The 14,582-nt window shown below is 53.2% G+C and overlaps 1 protein-coding gene across 2 annotated transcripts in view; it reads right to left on the bottom strand.

Moving 5' to 3' along the window:
- Window positions 1-14,582, bottom strand: part of ATXN10 (ataxin 10) — a 59,188-nt gene that overhangs the window by 14,793 nt on the left and 29,813 nt on the right. For both annotated transcript variants that reach the window (XM_078874160.1, XM_078874161.1), the window contains one exon: window positions 12,495-12,558. In XM_078874160.1, the coding sequence (XP_078730286.1) occupies window positions 12,495-12,558 (64 nt within the window). The remainder of the gene's footprint in view (window positions 1-12,494; window positions 12,559-14,582) is intronic.

Below are 14,582 nucleotides of genomic sequence, written 5' to 3'. Positions count from 1 at the left end.
CGGAGGATACGCCATTAAAATGTGAGCGGCTCGCAACCACTGTGCGCCACGGGTGTCACGAGAGATGCGAGAGATGCGAGAGCAAGATCACCGACATGGGGGAGGGGGGGGGCTCAGGTCCCGCACGTTGGAAAGCCCCGGGCCGCGATCAACTGCCAATCTCCCCCCCGGCCACCGCTCCCCCCCTCACACCAACCCCACCCCTCCGCTGCGCTTCTGCATCGCCACTCACAACTCTACCAATAGGGTTTTCCCCTTTTTTCTGGCAACAAAACTGACACCTTTTGCAAGGAATCATGTCTACATTAACCGCAATACTTGCAGTCAAATGCAAACAAAAAACAATACTCTGGTAATTTATGCATTGTCTTTGAAACTGATTGGTCCACACCAGAGACAGCTTTCTTTGGAGCCTCGTCTCATATGGTGTTCGACCAGATGACGCCAAAAGGCGCACAGTTCAAGACAACGCACAACCAGAGTAATAAGGACTCGGGGTAAGCAGCTACAATTTGGGACCTCCTTTGCCAGTACCAAAATATACCAATAGGGTTTTCCCCTTTTTTCTGGCAACAAAACTGACACCTTTTGCAAGGAATCATGTCTACATTAACCGCAATACTTGCAGTCAAATGCAAACAAAAAACAATACTCTGGTAATTTATGCATTGTCTTTGAAACTGATTGGTCCACACCAGAGACAGCTTTCTTTGGAGCCTCGTCTCATATGGTGTTCGACCAGATGACGCCAAAAGGCGCACAGTTCAAGACAACGCACAACCAGAGTAATAAGGACTCGGGGTAAGCAGCTACAATTTGGGACCTCCTTTGCCAGTACCAAAATATACCAATAGGGTTTTCCCCTTTTTTCTGGCAACAAAACTGACACCTTTTGCAAGGAATCATGTCTACATTAACCGCAATACTTGCAGTCAAATGCAAACAAAAAACAATACTCTGGTAATTTATGCATTGTCTTTGAAACTGATTGGTCCACACCAGAGACAGCTTTCTTTGGAGCCTCGTCTCATATGGTGTTCGACCAGATGACGCCAAAAGGCGCACAGTTCAAGACAACGCACAACCAGAGTAATAAGGACTCGGGGTAAGCAGCTACAATTTGGGACCTCCTTTGCCAGTACCAAAATATACCAATAGGGTTTTCCCCTTTTTTCTGGCAACAAAACTGACACCTTTTGCAAGGAATCATGTCTACATTAACCGCAATACTTGCAGTCAAATGCAAACAAAAAACAATACTCTGGTAATTTATGCATTGTCTTTGAAACTGATTGGTCCACACCAGAGACAGCTTTCTTTGGAGCCTCGTCTCATATGGTGTTCAACCAGATGACGCCAAAAGGCGCACAGTTCAAGACAACGCACAACCAGAGTAATAAGGACTCGGGGTAAGCAGCTACAATTTGGGACCTCCTTTGCCAGTACCAAAATATACCAATAGGGTTTTCCCCTTTTTTCTGGCAACAAAACTGACACCTTTTGCAAGGAATCATGTCTACATTAACCGCAATACTTGCAGTCAAATGCAAACAAAAAACAATACTCTGGTAATTTATGCATTGTCTTTGAAACTGATTGGTCCACACCAGAGACAGCTTTCTTTGGAGCCTCGTCTCATATGGTGTTCGACCAGATGACGCCAAAAGGCGCACAGTTCAAGACAACGCACAACCAGAGTAATAAGGACTCGGGGTAAGCAGCTACAATTTGGGACCTCCTTTGCCAGTACCAAAATATACCAATAGGGTTTTCCCCTTTTTTCTGGCAACAAAACTGACACCTTTTGCAAGGAATCATGTCTACATTAACCGCAATACTTGCAGTCAAATGCAAACAAAAAACAATACTCTGGTAATTTATGCATTGTCTTTGAAACTGATTGGTCCACACCAGAGACAGCTTTCTTTGGAGCCTCGTCTCATATGGTGTTCGACCAGATGACGCCAAAAGGCGCACAGTTCAAGACAACGCACAACCAGAGTAATAAGGACTCGGGGTAAGCAGCTACAATTTGGGACCTCCTTTTTTTTTTTTTTTTGCATTTGACTGCAAGTATTGCGGTTAATGTAGACATGATTCCTTGCAAAAGGTGTCAGTTTTGTTGCCAGAAAAAAGGGGAAAACCCTATTGGTATATTTTGGTACTGGCAAAGGAGGTCCCAAATTGTAGCCACTCACAACTCGTTAAGGGATCCGTCCATTAATCCGCTTAATCTGGGAGGCCCCTCCCCACCGATCCTGGGTGGCCGAACACACGGCGATTTTTAACGACAGCGGCGGTAGCGGCAGAAACAACAAAAAATAAAAGAGATGGGAGGGGGGGGCAGCAAGGGGTAGGGGGGGTGTTGTTGGACGTTGGAAAAGGAATTCCTGAACGCGGCGACCTCCGATAAATTCCGCCGCATCAAAAAAAATAACATCGGAGAAATGCACGAGACAGGAATTCTGTGAAAGGGAGGAATTGCAAACGGCGAAAGGTGAACGCGTTTTTTTTTTTTTAACACTACAACTCGGCCTCGTGGACAAATTATACGCAGGGCTCGGTCAGCCAGCAGTCGGGGAAAGTGGGGAGGCACTCGTGTCAGAAGTTCCGTCGACCTCTAAAGAGGGGGGGGGGGCAAAAGAGGTGCCGCAGTTTATGCTTTTCCACCGCAAAAAGGACTCGATTCGTCACCGACACCGCGGCGGAGAAATATATAAATTTCGATTTAAAGCTTTCGTGACTGCAGGGATTCATATTCTTGGTTCTTTCGGTAAAGTCACGTAGAAGGGAAATAATACAATAATATAAATACAACTATAAAATTCTCACGACGTTTCGATTGCAACACAAGCAAGGTGATGATGATTGTTTGTGTTGCAATCGAAACGTCGTGAGAATTGTATTGTTTTATTTGTATTCTTTTATTATTTCCCTTTCTACGTGACTTTACCGAAAGAACCAAGAAGAAGAAATATAAATATAAAGCTCGAGCAATTGCCATCTACCAATGGCGGCTGGCTCGAACGATGCAACGGTGGTCGCTCCCTCCCGCTTACGACTCCGAGCTGCCAGCCGAACGAGCGTTGTTAAGAGAGAGCTGCGGAGAGAGACCGCAGGCGGCAGGCGGGCCCCCCCCTTTGGTTGGCGGAGCAGAACAGAGGTGAGCCTGGCAGGCAGGTAACGCCGCCGACGTAAACAGGTTTCTTTTTTTTTCCTTGCCCTTCCCTCGGCGCGCCGCGCAGGTGCCAAATATAAAAGGGGAGCTTGTTTCGCGAGGGGCGTTCGTGTTTTGCTCGTCGGCGATAACGCACGGCCGCTTTACTCCGCGTTCCCCCCCCCCGCCACCTTCCCCTTCTGGTTTCTGTGATAGACACTAATTGAGGCCAATTATTAGTGGGTGGGAGAGGGAGGAGAAAAAAAAAAATCGCCAACTTTTTTCGCCTGCGGTCAAAGCACGGGGGAGTCGTGCAGCGGAACGACCGTCTGCATTTCTACCGTCGTCACTTTCATCACGATTTCCCCCTTGTTCCAGCTCGTGCTTGAGACAGATGCCGTTAACCCGAGTATTGCTTCGTGTGAAGCGTCCCGAGGTGCGATTGCGTTTAGGCGCCGCGCAAAGTGTGAAACCGTGCTGCATTAAATGTTGGCACCGCGTTAAATCGCTCACCCGCCCATCATACCGGAGATCTGTTGAAAAAGAGCTTCTTCATAAGCTCATCGGATTCCTCCAGTCCAAATAAAGATTCTGGGAGGATTTTCGCGCAAAACACCGAGGAACTGCTAAACACGGAAAGAAAAAAAACACGTGCGAAACACGGGGGCACGCACCCGCCCGCCCGCCCGCTCAAGCACACAAAAACCCCCCCTCCCCTCGCCGTCCGTCCCACTTCAGCGGCTGTATGAGAACTCCTCCGGCGGAGGATACCGGGCGCGGGGGGGGGGGTGTGGGGGGGGGATCACCATAATTGGTGTTTTGTGAACTTAATTGTGCCCTTCTTGTGGGAGCCACGGTGAGACTCGCCCCCCACTCGGCGGCCGGCTAACGACGGCCGCCCTCCCCTCATTAGCCCAGGCTCGCAAGCGAGCCGCCCGGCCGCGTCACGCACGCGGCCCCTGTTCCGCGGCTCTCCCAGCGGGCGCGCCGGACCGCAGCCAAAACACCATTGTTGGGGCCGCCCCCGGTATTTTGACACAGGCCGATTGAGTGGCCAAGAGGTGCTCATAATAAGACGCTTGTTTTTTTTTTGGCCGAGATAAAAACCGGACGGCGCGGGAGAATTAAACAGGGAGTTGGGAGGGGGATGAGAGGGTGGGCGATTAGGGATGGCGGGACGGATAGATGGAGGGAGGAGTAGATGGATGGAGAGAGGGACGGAGGGAGGGATAGACGGGAGGGAGGGGATGGAGGGAGGATTGGATGGATTGAGAGAGGTGCAGTGTAGCACACACAATGTGAAAGGGATAGAGGGCGGGCATTGAAAGGAGCTGGAGTAAAGTTGGGAGGTAGCGCACGGTCGCTGGGAACGGCGCAGGGAGGGAATTCCTTCGCTCAAAGTTCTTCATCGAAATTTTGTTACAAAGTCGGTGGCGATAAGAAAAAAAAGCAGGGTTATTTTTTTTCTTCCCCAACCCAAAATGATGATTCTGATGCCAGTTTTTTTTCTCTCGAGTAAACAAAAAAAGAAGCATCAACGCTTACGGACGGCATCTGTCCGTGACATCCCATGAGCCAGCATCGTTCTGCCAGTGTTGGTAATTACTGCATCAACAACACCTGCATCTAACCGCTGCCAGTTGAGGGGGGGGGGGCAGAGACAAAAAAGGGTCCAGGGTCGAACTTGCGCTTTCGTGCCCAGCCATGCCGGCTAATGGTGAGCGGCGGCGGCGGTGGCGTTGTTAGGCAGAGGCCTCCCTACGGGAGTTAGTGGGTGGGTGGGTCGTGGGTGGTGTAGATGGTGGGGATGGCTGGGGTGGCGAAGCCTGCAGGGGGTAGTGGTGGTGTTGGTGGTGGGGGTGTAGAGGATCATGAGGAGGGGGGGGGATGGGTGATCTGGCCACCCCTGTGAGAACTTCAGCCCATCTGCATTCCTTGCCTGTCACTGTAAAGAGCTTAAACAAATAGGAGAGGAGAGGCCCGCGAAGCTCAATCAAAGCGGGGGACGCAGCGGGGAGCGAAAGCTGCTCTCCTCGGTAACGAGGTCTCATCGGCCAACAACGGAGCGTGCTAATTGTTGCCAATTAGTGAGCGTCCTATTGGTTGCCAATTAGTGGGCGTGTTAACGACCACCAATTAACGAGCATGCCGATTAGCGGCAATTAATCAGGCTTGCCAGCCACTGCCAATTAACGAGCGTGCAGATTACGCCCGATAGGAAGCACGTTAACTTCCACCAAATGAGAACGCTACCAGATAATGGTGATCACGCCAATAAGTAATGTGCGCTTGTTAACTACAAATGGCTTATAATTGGTAAGCATGTGCTAAACAAGTGGTCAGCTGGTAACAGCAACCAAACATCCCGATATAGGATCACAGAACTTGGGCAATTGGTGGCACCAGTTGTGGCTGCCTTCCCGCTTGTCGTATATTAAGTAGCTAAACGTGCTAATCGGAGGGTGTCTGTGGTTTCCCCGCGACTCTTCAACTATTCTCTCTCTCGCACGGCGTGGACGAAAACTCTGCGTGCTACGAATTCTAAATCATTGTCATAATCCTGTTACGACCGATGCGCGCTCGATGCTCACGTTACGTTGAGGCTAATGGAGCGGAGAAACTCAGTGATTCTCGAATATAAGCGGGAGAATGGTTACGCGAGCATGACGGGCGCCGCAGTGGCGAGATGGCAGCTACCTCGCCTGGTATAGAGGAGGTCGTGGGTTCGATCCCGACCCTGACGCCTGCTGTAGATTTGGAGTTTACGTGTCTCTCACTATCATCATCACAGGAGCTAGGAGATGTTAACCACCTCGCGTGGTATAGAGGAGGTCGTAGGTAAGATTCCGACCCCCGACGCCTGCTGTATATTTGGAGTTTGCGTGTCCGTTCTCCCCGTGGTCGCGTGGACCCCCCGGTCAACCCTCCAACATTTAGAATCAACGTCACACGTTTTGAGTAATTGGCTGCAATAATATTCCAAACGACAATAAGCTACTTCCATGATAGCTACTTCCATTGCATTACCATTTGTGATAGCCTGGTCGCTTATTAAAAAAGCCACAAAGGCTCAGTGGGCCTTACCTGGTTAAATAAAAAAAATAAAAAATAAAAAATGTGAGCATGCGAACGGCTACCCATCAAAGAGCGCTCATGCTGCCCTCATCAATCTGCCCGCCTCGTTCTGAACGGGCCCTCGGTTAAGAGCCCCCCCCCCCCCCAGCCCACGTCCGCCGCGTGCGAGGGCCCGGGGGTTAACGAGCGCGGCAATCTCAATCAGTGACGCGCAATTAAGAGACTTCTGTTGCGACGGCCGTGGGAGCTGCCCGGCGCTAATTAACGAGGAAGCGCAAACCCCCGTTTTAGAAAAAATGCCCGTCGCCCGTTACCTCTCGGCGGGTTGCAAAGTTATTTTTTTTCTGAGCTGTAAATTGCTTCCTCTAAATCGATTATTGCTTAAACACAAGCCATGCTCATCAGCAGAACGTGGGCATTCAGAAAGTCTGCTAGGTGGTCAAAATCAAGTTCTACAAATATCGCCTCCCAAACAAGACACTGCGGATTCTAAGACTCAACCCGCCCCATTCCCCTCTAACTTTTACTTCATATAATACAGGGTAATAATTGCAAATGCAACGGAATTGTTTAAAACGCAAACATCCAAAACGCTTCCTAAGCTCCACTCAGAAAACTACAAAGCAAAGCACCTGCAAGCTGTAGTTTAGCACCGATACAGCAGCGGAGTGCGTGTGTGCGGTTTTCTTTTCTTCCTACAGAAACATCTGTTAACCCACAAACCTTCAAATTTGAGGCCCCAAGAAGGAGAGTGGGGGAGGCAGAGAGGGGTGGGTGGGTGAGATGGGGGGGCAAGAAAATGTGAACTCTTTCGTTTTTGCACCTCGGGTTACAAAGCTTGTATCTGGAGTTCTTCAAGGGCACCCTAATCTATATACAAGACAACAGATTTTTCAATAACTCAAAAGAATTGGTACCCCCCTTTTTTTTTTGGAAATGCCCGAGCGGAAAATGAGCGAAGCCTCACCCCGCCACCCGGCACGGGTGAAATCCGCTGGGAATTTAGCGACGATCGTAAACTATTAACGGCGTACGCGATTGGACGCACGCATCGCAAATCACTAATTCAGGCCTTAATAATCCCCCGAGTCGTTACATTGCACACGTATTAATCCTTCAAAATGTAATCAGCTGAAGGGAGAGGATCGCGCGTGTGCTTTAACCGGCGTTGGGAGTAACAGGCAACCACGCGGCTTCAAGAATCCTAAATTGGGGGGGGGTGGAGGGGGGGGGAGCTGAGCAGACCGTGGCAAAAGTGCAACGCGAGGGGTAGGAATAGGTGCTTATCAGCAGTTTCCTGACAGCTGGACACGGCGATAATCCCGCAATGAGATGGAGAGGGGCACCTCCCACGGTGCCGCTCAAAGCCCTGCGTATCAGCTCGCCGTTGAATAATATTCCGCGAAAACCCAGCGCAAGGAACGTTGGCGGGGCGGGCGGGCGGGCGGGCACGCGCTGACGCACACCCGGCGCGACTTTGAAACCCGGCAGCCCACACCAATGTGTCACTCTGCGGGCACCAACCAACGACTACTCCAGTTCCACGTTTTCATTCATTGCCCTCCTCCCACCTTTGCCAAGGGACCTAACCCAAAACATCCACCCACCCACCCATACTCACGTACCCACACCACCCTCCAACAAATATTTTGAGGGGGGGGGGGGGGAAAAAACCCACATTAAATGTCCTCCAATAGTTGGGTAATTCATTGTGGTATTATGATATGCCGGGTACATGAAGGTGTGCCCTCCCACAGGTTTTTAACGGCAATGGATTTACAGCTGTGCGAGCGCTGCCTGCCTGGACTGCCCCGGTGGTGAGCGATCGAGCGAGGAGCTCGGCAACAAAAAATTCAAGGCCTCCCCACGTTTCAGAGAGCGCACGCCGTTGGCCGCCGTTGGCCATCGGACGGAACTACCCAAAGTCGAACCTAGGAACGCGGCGCTGGCCGGCAGATTGTGAGGCCGTTCCATCGCGCAACGTCAACATTTTGGAGAAACACAAACCCTTGTCTGAGGACGAGCGACGCTGGGGTGAAGCGGAGGCTGCGGGGCTTAAGGGCTTGTATATTAATACCACTAAAGATTCTACAGATTCAATTAAGAAAGCTGTTGAACCACACCCAACGTAAATAATCTCTGCAGGTTGACAGCGATAAATGCTGTATATGAACAACACTGTCGAATCAAAAAGATTCAAAGCGACATAAATTCAACAGATTCACAACACCTTAGCTTCTTGAGATCTGCACCGCTAGATTCTGCCTTGTGCCATCGTGCTCATCAGCCATGGTCAATCCACTGCTGGATGAACGACCCCCACCCCCCTCACCCTCCCCAAGCTACCACCATCTCTCACGATCCTGCATCTGCTCCACACACAAACTGATTTCATCGCTCCATCTCCCCAGCGGACGTCCTCTCGCGGACTCGTTGCATTCCTTCGCTGCCGTTCAACTTTTATCTTTGACCATTGTCCGTCACCCTTGCGAGTGACGTGCCTTGCTCACATCCGCCTAAGACGTGTCCCTAAATCCGCGAGTTCATCCGTCAATTAAATTCTAAGCGTGCATCTCCCCAAGCTTCTACACCTCCGATTAGCACGGTTGGCTACGTACGTTGCGCGAAAGAAGTTCAAACATGCGTACAAACGTGCACTTCTTGCCCCAAGTTGTTTTGTAAACGACCGCGTTTCTGAACTAGCAGGTAGGAGGCAATGCAAGGACCACAAGGGCACAAAAGTAATAATGTTCGCAAACTCAACCGTGATCGGTGACAATTCACCGCATGGTGGATGGGGTACATCGATGATACGTTCCCACTGGGTGACGAGCCAACAACGCCGATAGCCTGGGCTAAAATCCCGGCCCCCAGCCAAAGATAAAAAGGGACGTTCCCACGTGGCGCTGTTGATGACCGCCCAAAGCGGGCGGGCTTGCCGCGCCGCTCGCAACGATAAAATGAAAGCAATTAAATTCAAATGGAGCGATACACGCGGATAGGCACAATCGACGGGCAGCTTTATCGGCTCTCGCGGGGCAGCGCGAGTTTCCTTCCACAGGGGCCGGGCCGATTCCCATCCCTCGGACCCGGCGCGATCAAAGGCTTCAAACGAGCGGCCGCGGGAACTGACGTCGCGGGCAAACACGAGCCGAGAACCCCGGGAAGACTCGCCCAACCACCCCACCAATCACCCACCCACCCACCCGTTCCGCCCAACCGGGGGGAGCGCCTCCACGCATATATAAGTTTACCCAACGTGCTCAACAGCCAAAGCGGATCGCTGAGCGCGCGCGCACACACGAGCGCGCGCGCGCTCCTTAAAATTCTGCCATCGACCACATTCAGTCACTCGCTCATTCATTCATTCTCAGTCTTTCAAATGAATGCCCTCGCATGCAGAATGGTTTCATTAAGCCGCGTGCAACTTACAAGGAAGCCTTGTTTTGTTTTTCGGGGAATACGGATGGATCATTTGGGCCACTGCATCCACGACAACGGCCCATTCTTGCGAGGGCGCTCTGGGGGGGTGGCCGGGGGGGGGGGGCGGTGGGGGGGGGCTGGGGGCTTAATGCTCGAGCGCAAACCCGGGGCCCCCGTTGGCTCAACATCCCTCCGGCGGAGACGGCGGCGCGCTTTGGGAAAACCCCGACCGTTACGCGGCAACAACGCGTCGGGGGCGGCGCGCCGGTCGGGGGGGGGGGCGGTGCGAGCGCGTGACCAGCGAACGGAAAGAATGGACGGCGAGAAATAGGCGGTGGCAAAAGCCACTCTCTCTCTCGATCTTAATTTCGTACGTCGCCCCTCCCCCCCACCGTGAAAAATGTCGCTCGCAAAAAAATCTGCCGACGTTGCGTCGCAGGGTGGCGATGACGGCTGATGCTGCTGCTGATGCTGCTGACGATGACGACGACGACGATGATGATAATCCCGGTGAATCTCATTAAACGGACCGAAAGGCAGGAATGCACCATCATCACGATCATCATCTCCCGATCTCACGCCAAACCAAAATTTGCCAGCTGGCGCCGGAAGCTTTGATAGACATAATGACGTCCCCCCCCCCCCCCCCCCTTGTCATGAAGGGGAGCTTCAGTAAATGTGAATACGACACTCGGAGGGGTCCTGCATTGAGATGTCTGGCCGGTTTCAGTTTCGCACGCGGGCAGAAAGCAGAATTGTGTCCGGATGAAACGCACGCGTAACGAGCGGACGGAAATCTCCGCAATAGAGACGGCGTTGTCCCGCAGAGGTTCTGGGTGTCACAACATTCACAATCACCAACCCTGCGGCCCAAAAGCACCGGGAGTTGAGGCGCGTGCGCGTCGATGGACGGAGGCGGCGCTCGACGCGCACGCGGCCACGATGCGACGCGCACGCACGCGCGGTCGGTCGTCCATCGCTGAACGCGGTGGGAGTGGATGCGTTCCTGCCGAGGTGGGGGTTGCGACAACGGCGTACGAGCAGATGGTAAGATGGCGGGACGAAGAGGTGAGATGAGGGTTACGTGTCATTCCGCACCCAGAATTCCCACACCGCTCAGCCGCCGCAGCTGAAGAAAGTAGTCCGTCGTCGACCGCCGCTCAAGAGGCCGTGTCAATACGGTGCGTGCGTCCCACGTTATAACGCTGAGCGTTACGTGTTGAAACGCTGCGTGCGTTCCGCGCTGTAACGGTGCGTGCCTTCCGCCTTGTGCGAAAACTGTTCCCTAATAGAGTAGCCGCGCGTCAAGCGAAGGCTAACTATACACCGACAAGCACGGACACACCGACACACACATGTGCAATGTACAGGGGAACAGAGACAAATATCATTCGCGTAGCCTTCAACAAACTGTTGGGGTAATTGCTATTGACGAGTAGCACCAATGAAGGCACGCACGACGCGTGACGGGCTGGGTGGCCAGGACCACGGCCGACCCGCCTTTGTCTCCCCAGCGCTGATGGTTAACACACCGCACAACTTGCGATACTCATAGCAGGGCTGAGCCAACCTTGGGAAGGCCCAGGAACGGTTCAGGCATTCGCCTCCGTTGTTGGCCGTGGGTGGGAATGGAACTGGGATCGGTTGGGTTCGTCGTGCAGCGGACGCACACGCGCACGTACACGCAGTCGCACGCCAACACACACGTACAGAACACGCGCACACGCGGACATGCACGGGGAAACAATCATCGCACGCGTGCAGTCGTACGCACCAGCGCGCGCGCACGTGTACGCACACGCACGCACACGCACAACAGTACAGCACAATGGGTTCGTATTACACGTTGAAGGGACACTTTAAAGAAGGGGTGGGCGGGGAGGAGGGGTGGAGGATTGGGGGGGTTGGGGAGGGTGGTGCGCAGGGGTGGCAGGAAGGCGGGGGAGCGCCGTGGCATTCGGTGCATCTTTGCCGGAGGGGTAGGGGCCGTGCGTGTGTGCGCGTGTGTGCGCGTGTATGTGCATGAGCACAGATATGGGGAGCAGTAGGGCAGTGGTCAGCATGCTGCGCTACGAACCCGGCTGCCTGAGTTCGATTCCCACTCACGGCCAATACCGGTGACGATTGTCTGAACCGGTACCTGAGCCTCCCCTAAGTCGACTGAGCCTAGAATGATTACCCGGTGCAATGTGTAAACATCGGCCGGGCGTAGTGCTGCCCATCCACCCCCCCCCTTGTGTGCCGTGCCAGCCTTCATAGGCGCTCGCTAACAGCACTTGCCCCTGCAGTTTGTCGAGGCTACATGGGGGATCTGTGTATTTGTGTGCTTGCGGCAGGAATTCTGAACCGGACAGGAGGTTAACGCGACTGCTTTGCTCCCTCTCAACAAAACCCTCCCGGTTTCCCCCGCCATCACATTTTTTTTTAAAGGAAAAAAAGAAAGCCAATCTTTTCCTCTCTGGGACGAACCGCTCCCTCCCGTCCAACAATGCATCAAGTGAAGAGCGCGCCATATATCGGCGGCGGCGGGCTGATAGGTTGGGTTGGTTTTTTTGTTTCGTGAAAAGTTTTACTTGAAAAAGAGTTTCGCAGAATGCTCACCCCCCCCCCCACGCCCACTCGCCCGCCGGCCCACCCGCTCGCTCGCCCGCCCGCCCACCTCTGATTTGGCGCCACAGCCTAGGACGATGACGACAACGGCGGGACGTGGGACGGCGACGCGGGACAGCGAAGCGGAGGAGACGCTGTGGAGGTGGTAGCAGCGGAGGCCGGATGGGCCGGACGGACGCCCGCGGACAAACGTGGCGAAGCGAGCGTCGTTGGCGAAAAACAAGGATACAGGGGTTGTTGTCGTCGATGTTGGTGCTCTCCAGGATCAGGGGGATGCCTTCCAGATCGCGCACCTGGACGCACGCGCACCACAGAGAGACACAGGCCACACCGATATGACTCGCACTGCCGCGGTCATTGGACATCCGCTGTCGACGTCCCACCCCCGCGACATGCTATTCTCAATGACGAAAGCCGCTGTGTGAGAGTAAAAAAATTAAAAGAGACTCCGGTTTAAACGGAAGGTCATTCGTCGATCGATCGCGTTGAACACCGCCCTGCTGCTCGACTAATTTCCAACGCCCGGCGAGCAAGCGGACGAGAGGGCGGCCGCGGCCGTCCGCCCGCGTCGTTGCTTAAAGGGGCAGGGGAGGGGCGCTGTGACAGCTCAAGTCGAACCTACTCGGCTACCTGAGCCACACCCAAGCACCCGGGGGGCACCGGGTCGCCATTCCAAAACGCGCTCACCCCGACGGCCCCCCTCGTTATAGATGCGGCGGCCGGAAGAGAGAGGGGCTCTCGCTCGCTCGCTCGCTCCCCCGCCGTTCCGCGAATTCGCGACGAGCGCGGCAGGAAAAAGAAACCCGTGGTGAGATGCGAGTGATAACCCAGAAGGGAGGGGAGTCGGCGAGAGCTACCACGATGTCATCTACTTATTTACCGCGGGGAAACAGTGAGTCCCAAGTCGTTTGTTTTTTAAAAGGATGATCCTAATCGAATTCAAATTTATAGAACGCCTTCGCTTGAGGTGCTGGTTCGGACGATTGGCCAATATCTCTGCGTATTTAATGTCCCAAGAGAGCCAGTCAGGTGGCTGATATTCATTCGCAAAAAAAAATAACAACTTATAATCATTTACAGCCGCTTTTGTCAATTACACTGTTGGATGAAGGCCTACCCATGCTGTGCCAGTCGTGGCGTGGAAGAGCAATCCAACGCTGCGCACAGAGGGGCCAGAAACCGACTGGCGGGCGCTGTCTCTCCCAGAGGTCCCCTTGCACACGCACGTCAGGAATCGCAGTCTTAACCAATTCTCTTCATTTCACGGCAATCGCTGGCTCAGCAATGCCAGCGATTTGTTTCCCTCCCCCCTCCGCAGGATTCGCTAGCGGATTCGCGAGCCCTTTTTCTCGACAACGCTACTGCGTGAAGGTGCAAACCCGAAACAAAATCCAAAAGCACAAGAAGCTGTCATCTTGGCTCTGTGTGTGCGTGTCCCCCAGGCTCGCCCACGGCAGCGTGAAGCTTGCTAGGCACCATCCAGCTGTGTCGCTACGTGAGGCTGCAGTAGCTAACGGCTCTGTCGGCTTCACCTGGTAAAATAAAATAAAAGTTTTTTTGTGATTTGTTTACCTTGCCTATACTATCGTGTTGTTGTACTCTTTGTTGTTGTCACGTTCTGAACCTGCCTGTGAAAAAGAGCTTAATAGCTCATCCTATTCCTGGGGGAGCATAGATAACTGATTATGATTACGGGAACGATGTTGTGACTCTGCCTCGGTTGCTGACGGGGAACGCAGGAAGCGCGTGGGCACCGTTGGGTCGACTGCACGCAACTGGCCAACGAACCTCGACATCGACGCAACTGACAATGCTAATCGCCCTGCCTTACAAAAAGAGGGGGATGATGAAGCAGAAGAAGATATCACGGACTCGTGTTGGACGACCCCAGATGCATGGGGTGGGGGGGTGGGGGCCTAGTCAAACACAATTCTAAACATAAATTTTAATAAAGATGAGACTGAACATACAAAATGCAGGCCCTCCCTGAAGTATGGCCTTGAACACTCAGTGAACCTTTCTTGGATTCTCTTCAATAAAGTTATGCAAGTTGTGTTTGTCTTGGGATGCACACTCCTCCAATGGATTGGCGAGTGGGTGAGAAGCGCTGCAGCGGTTAGCACGCCGTGCTGAGAACCCAGCGGCCACAGATAATCGTTGGTGAAACGTCACGAGACTTGAATGGTAAATGTTGTGGGTTGACTCTCCAACACAGCGGTGTGCTAAACTAAGAACGAATTGGCACGGTCTGTTTACGTGACAAAACCTTGCTATTGGCCGTGTCGGGTGGTGGTGGGTTTAACGACGCGTTTATATT

The sequence above is a fragment of the Lampetra fluviatilis genome, chromosome 38 (assembly GCF_964198595.1).
Source record: "Lampetra fluviatilis chromosome 38, kcLamFluv1.1, whole genome shotgun sequence".
NCBI lineage: Eukaryota > Metazoa > Chordata > Hyperoartia > Petromyzontiformes > Petromyzontidae > Lampetra > Lampetra fluviatilis.
The sequence above is the reverse complement of the archived record's forward strand: the minus strand, read 5'-3'. Positions and strand labels throughout refer to the sequence as shown.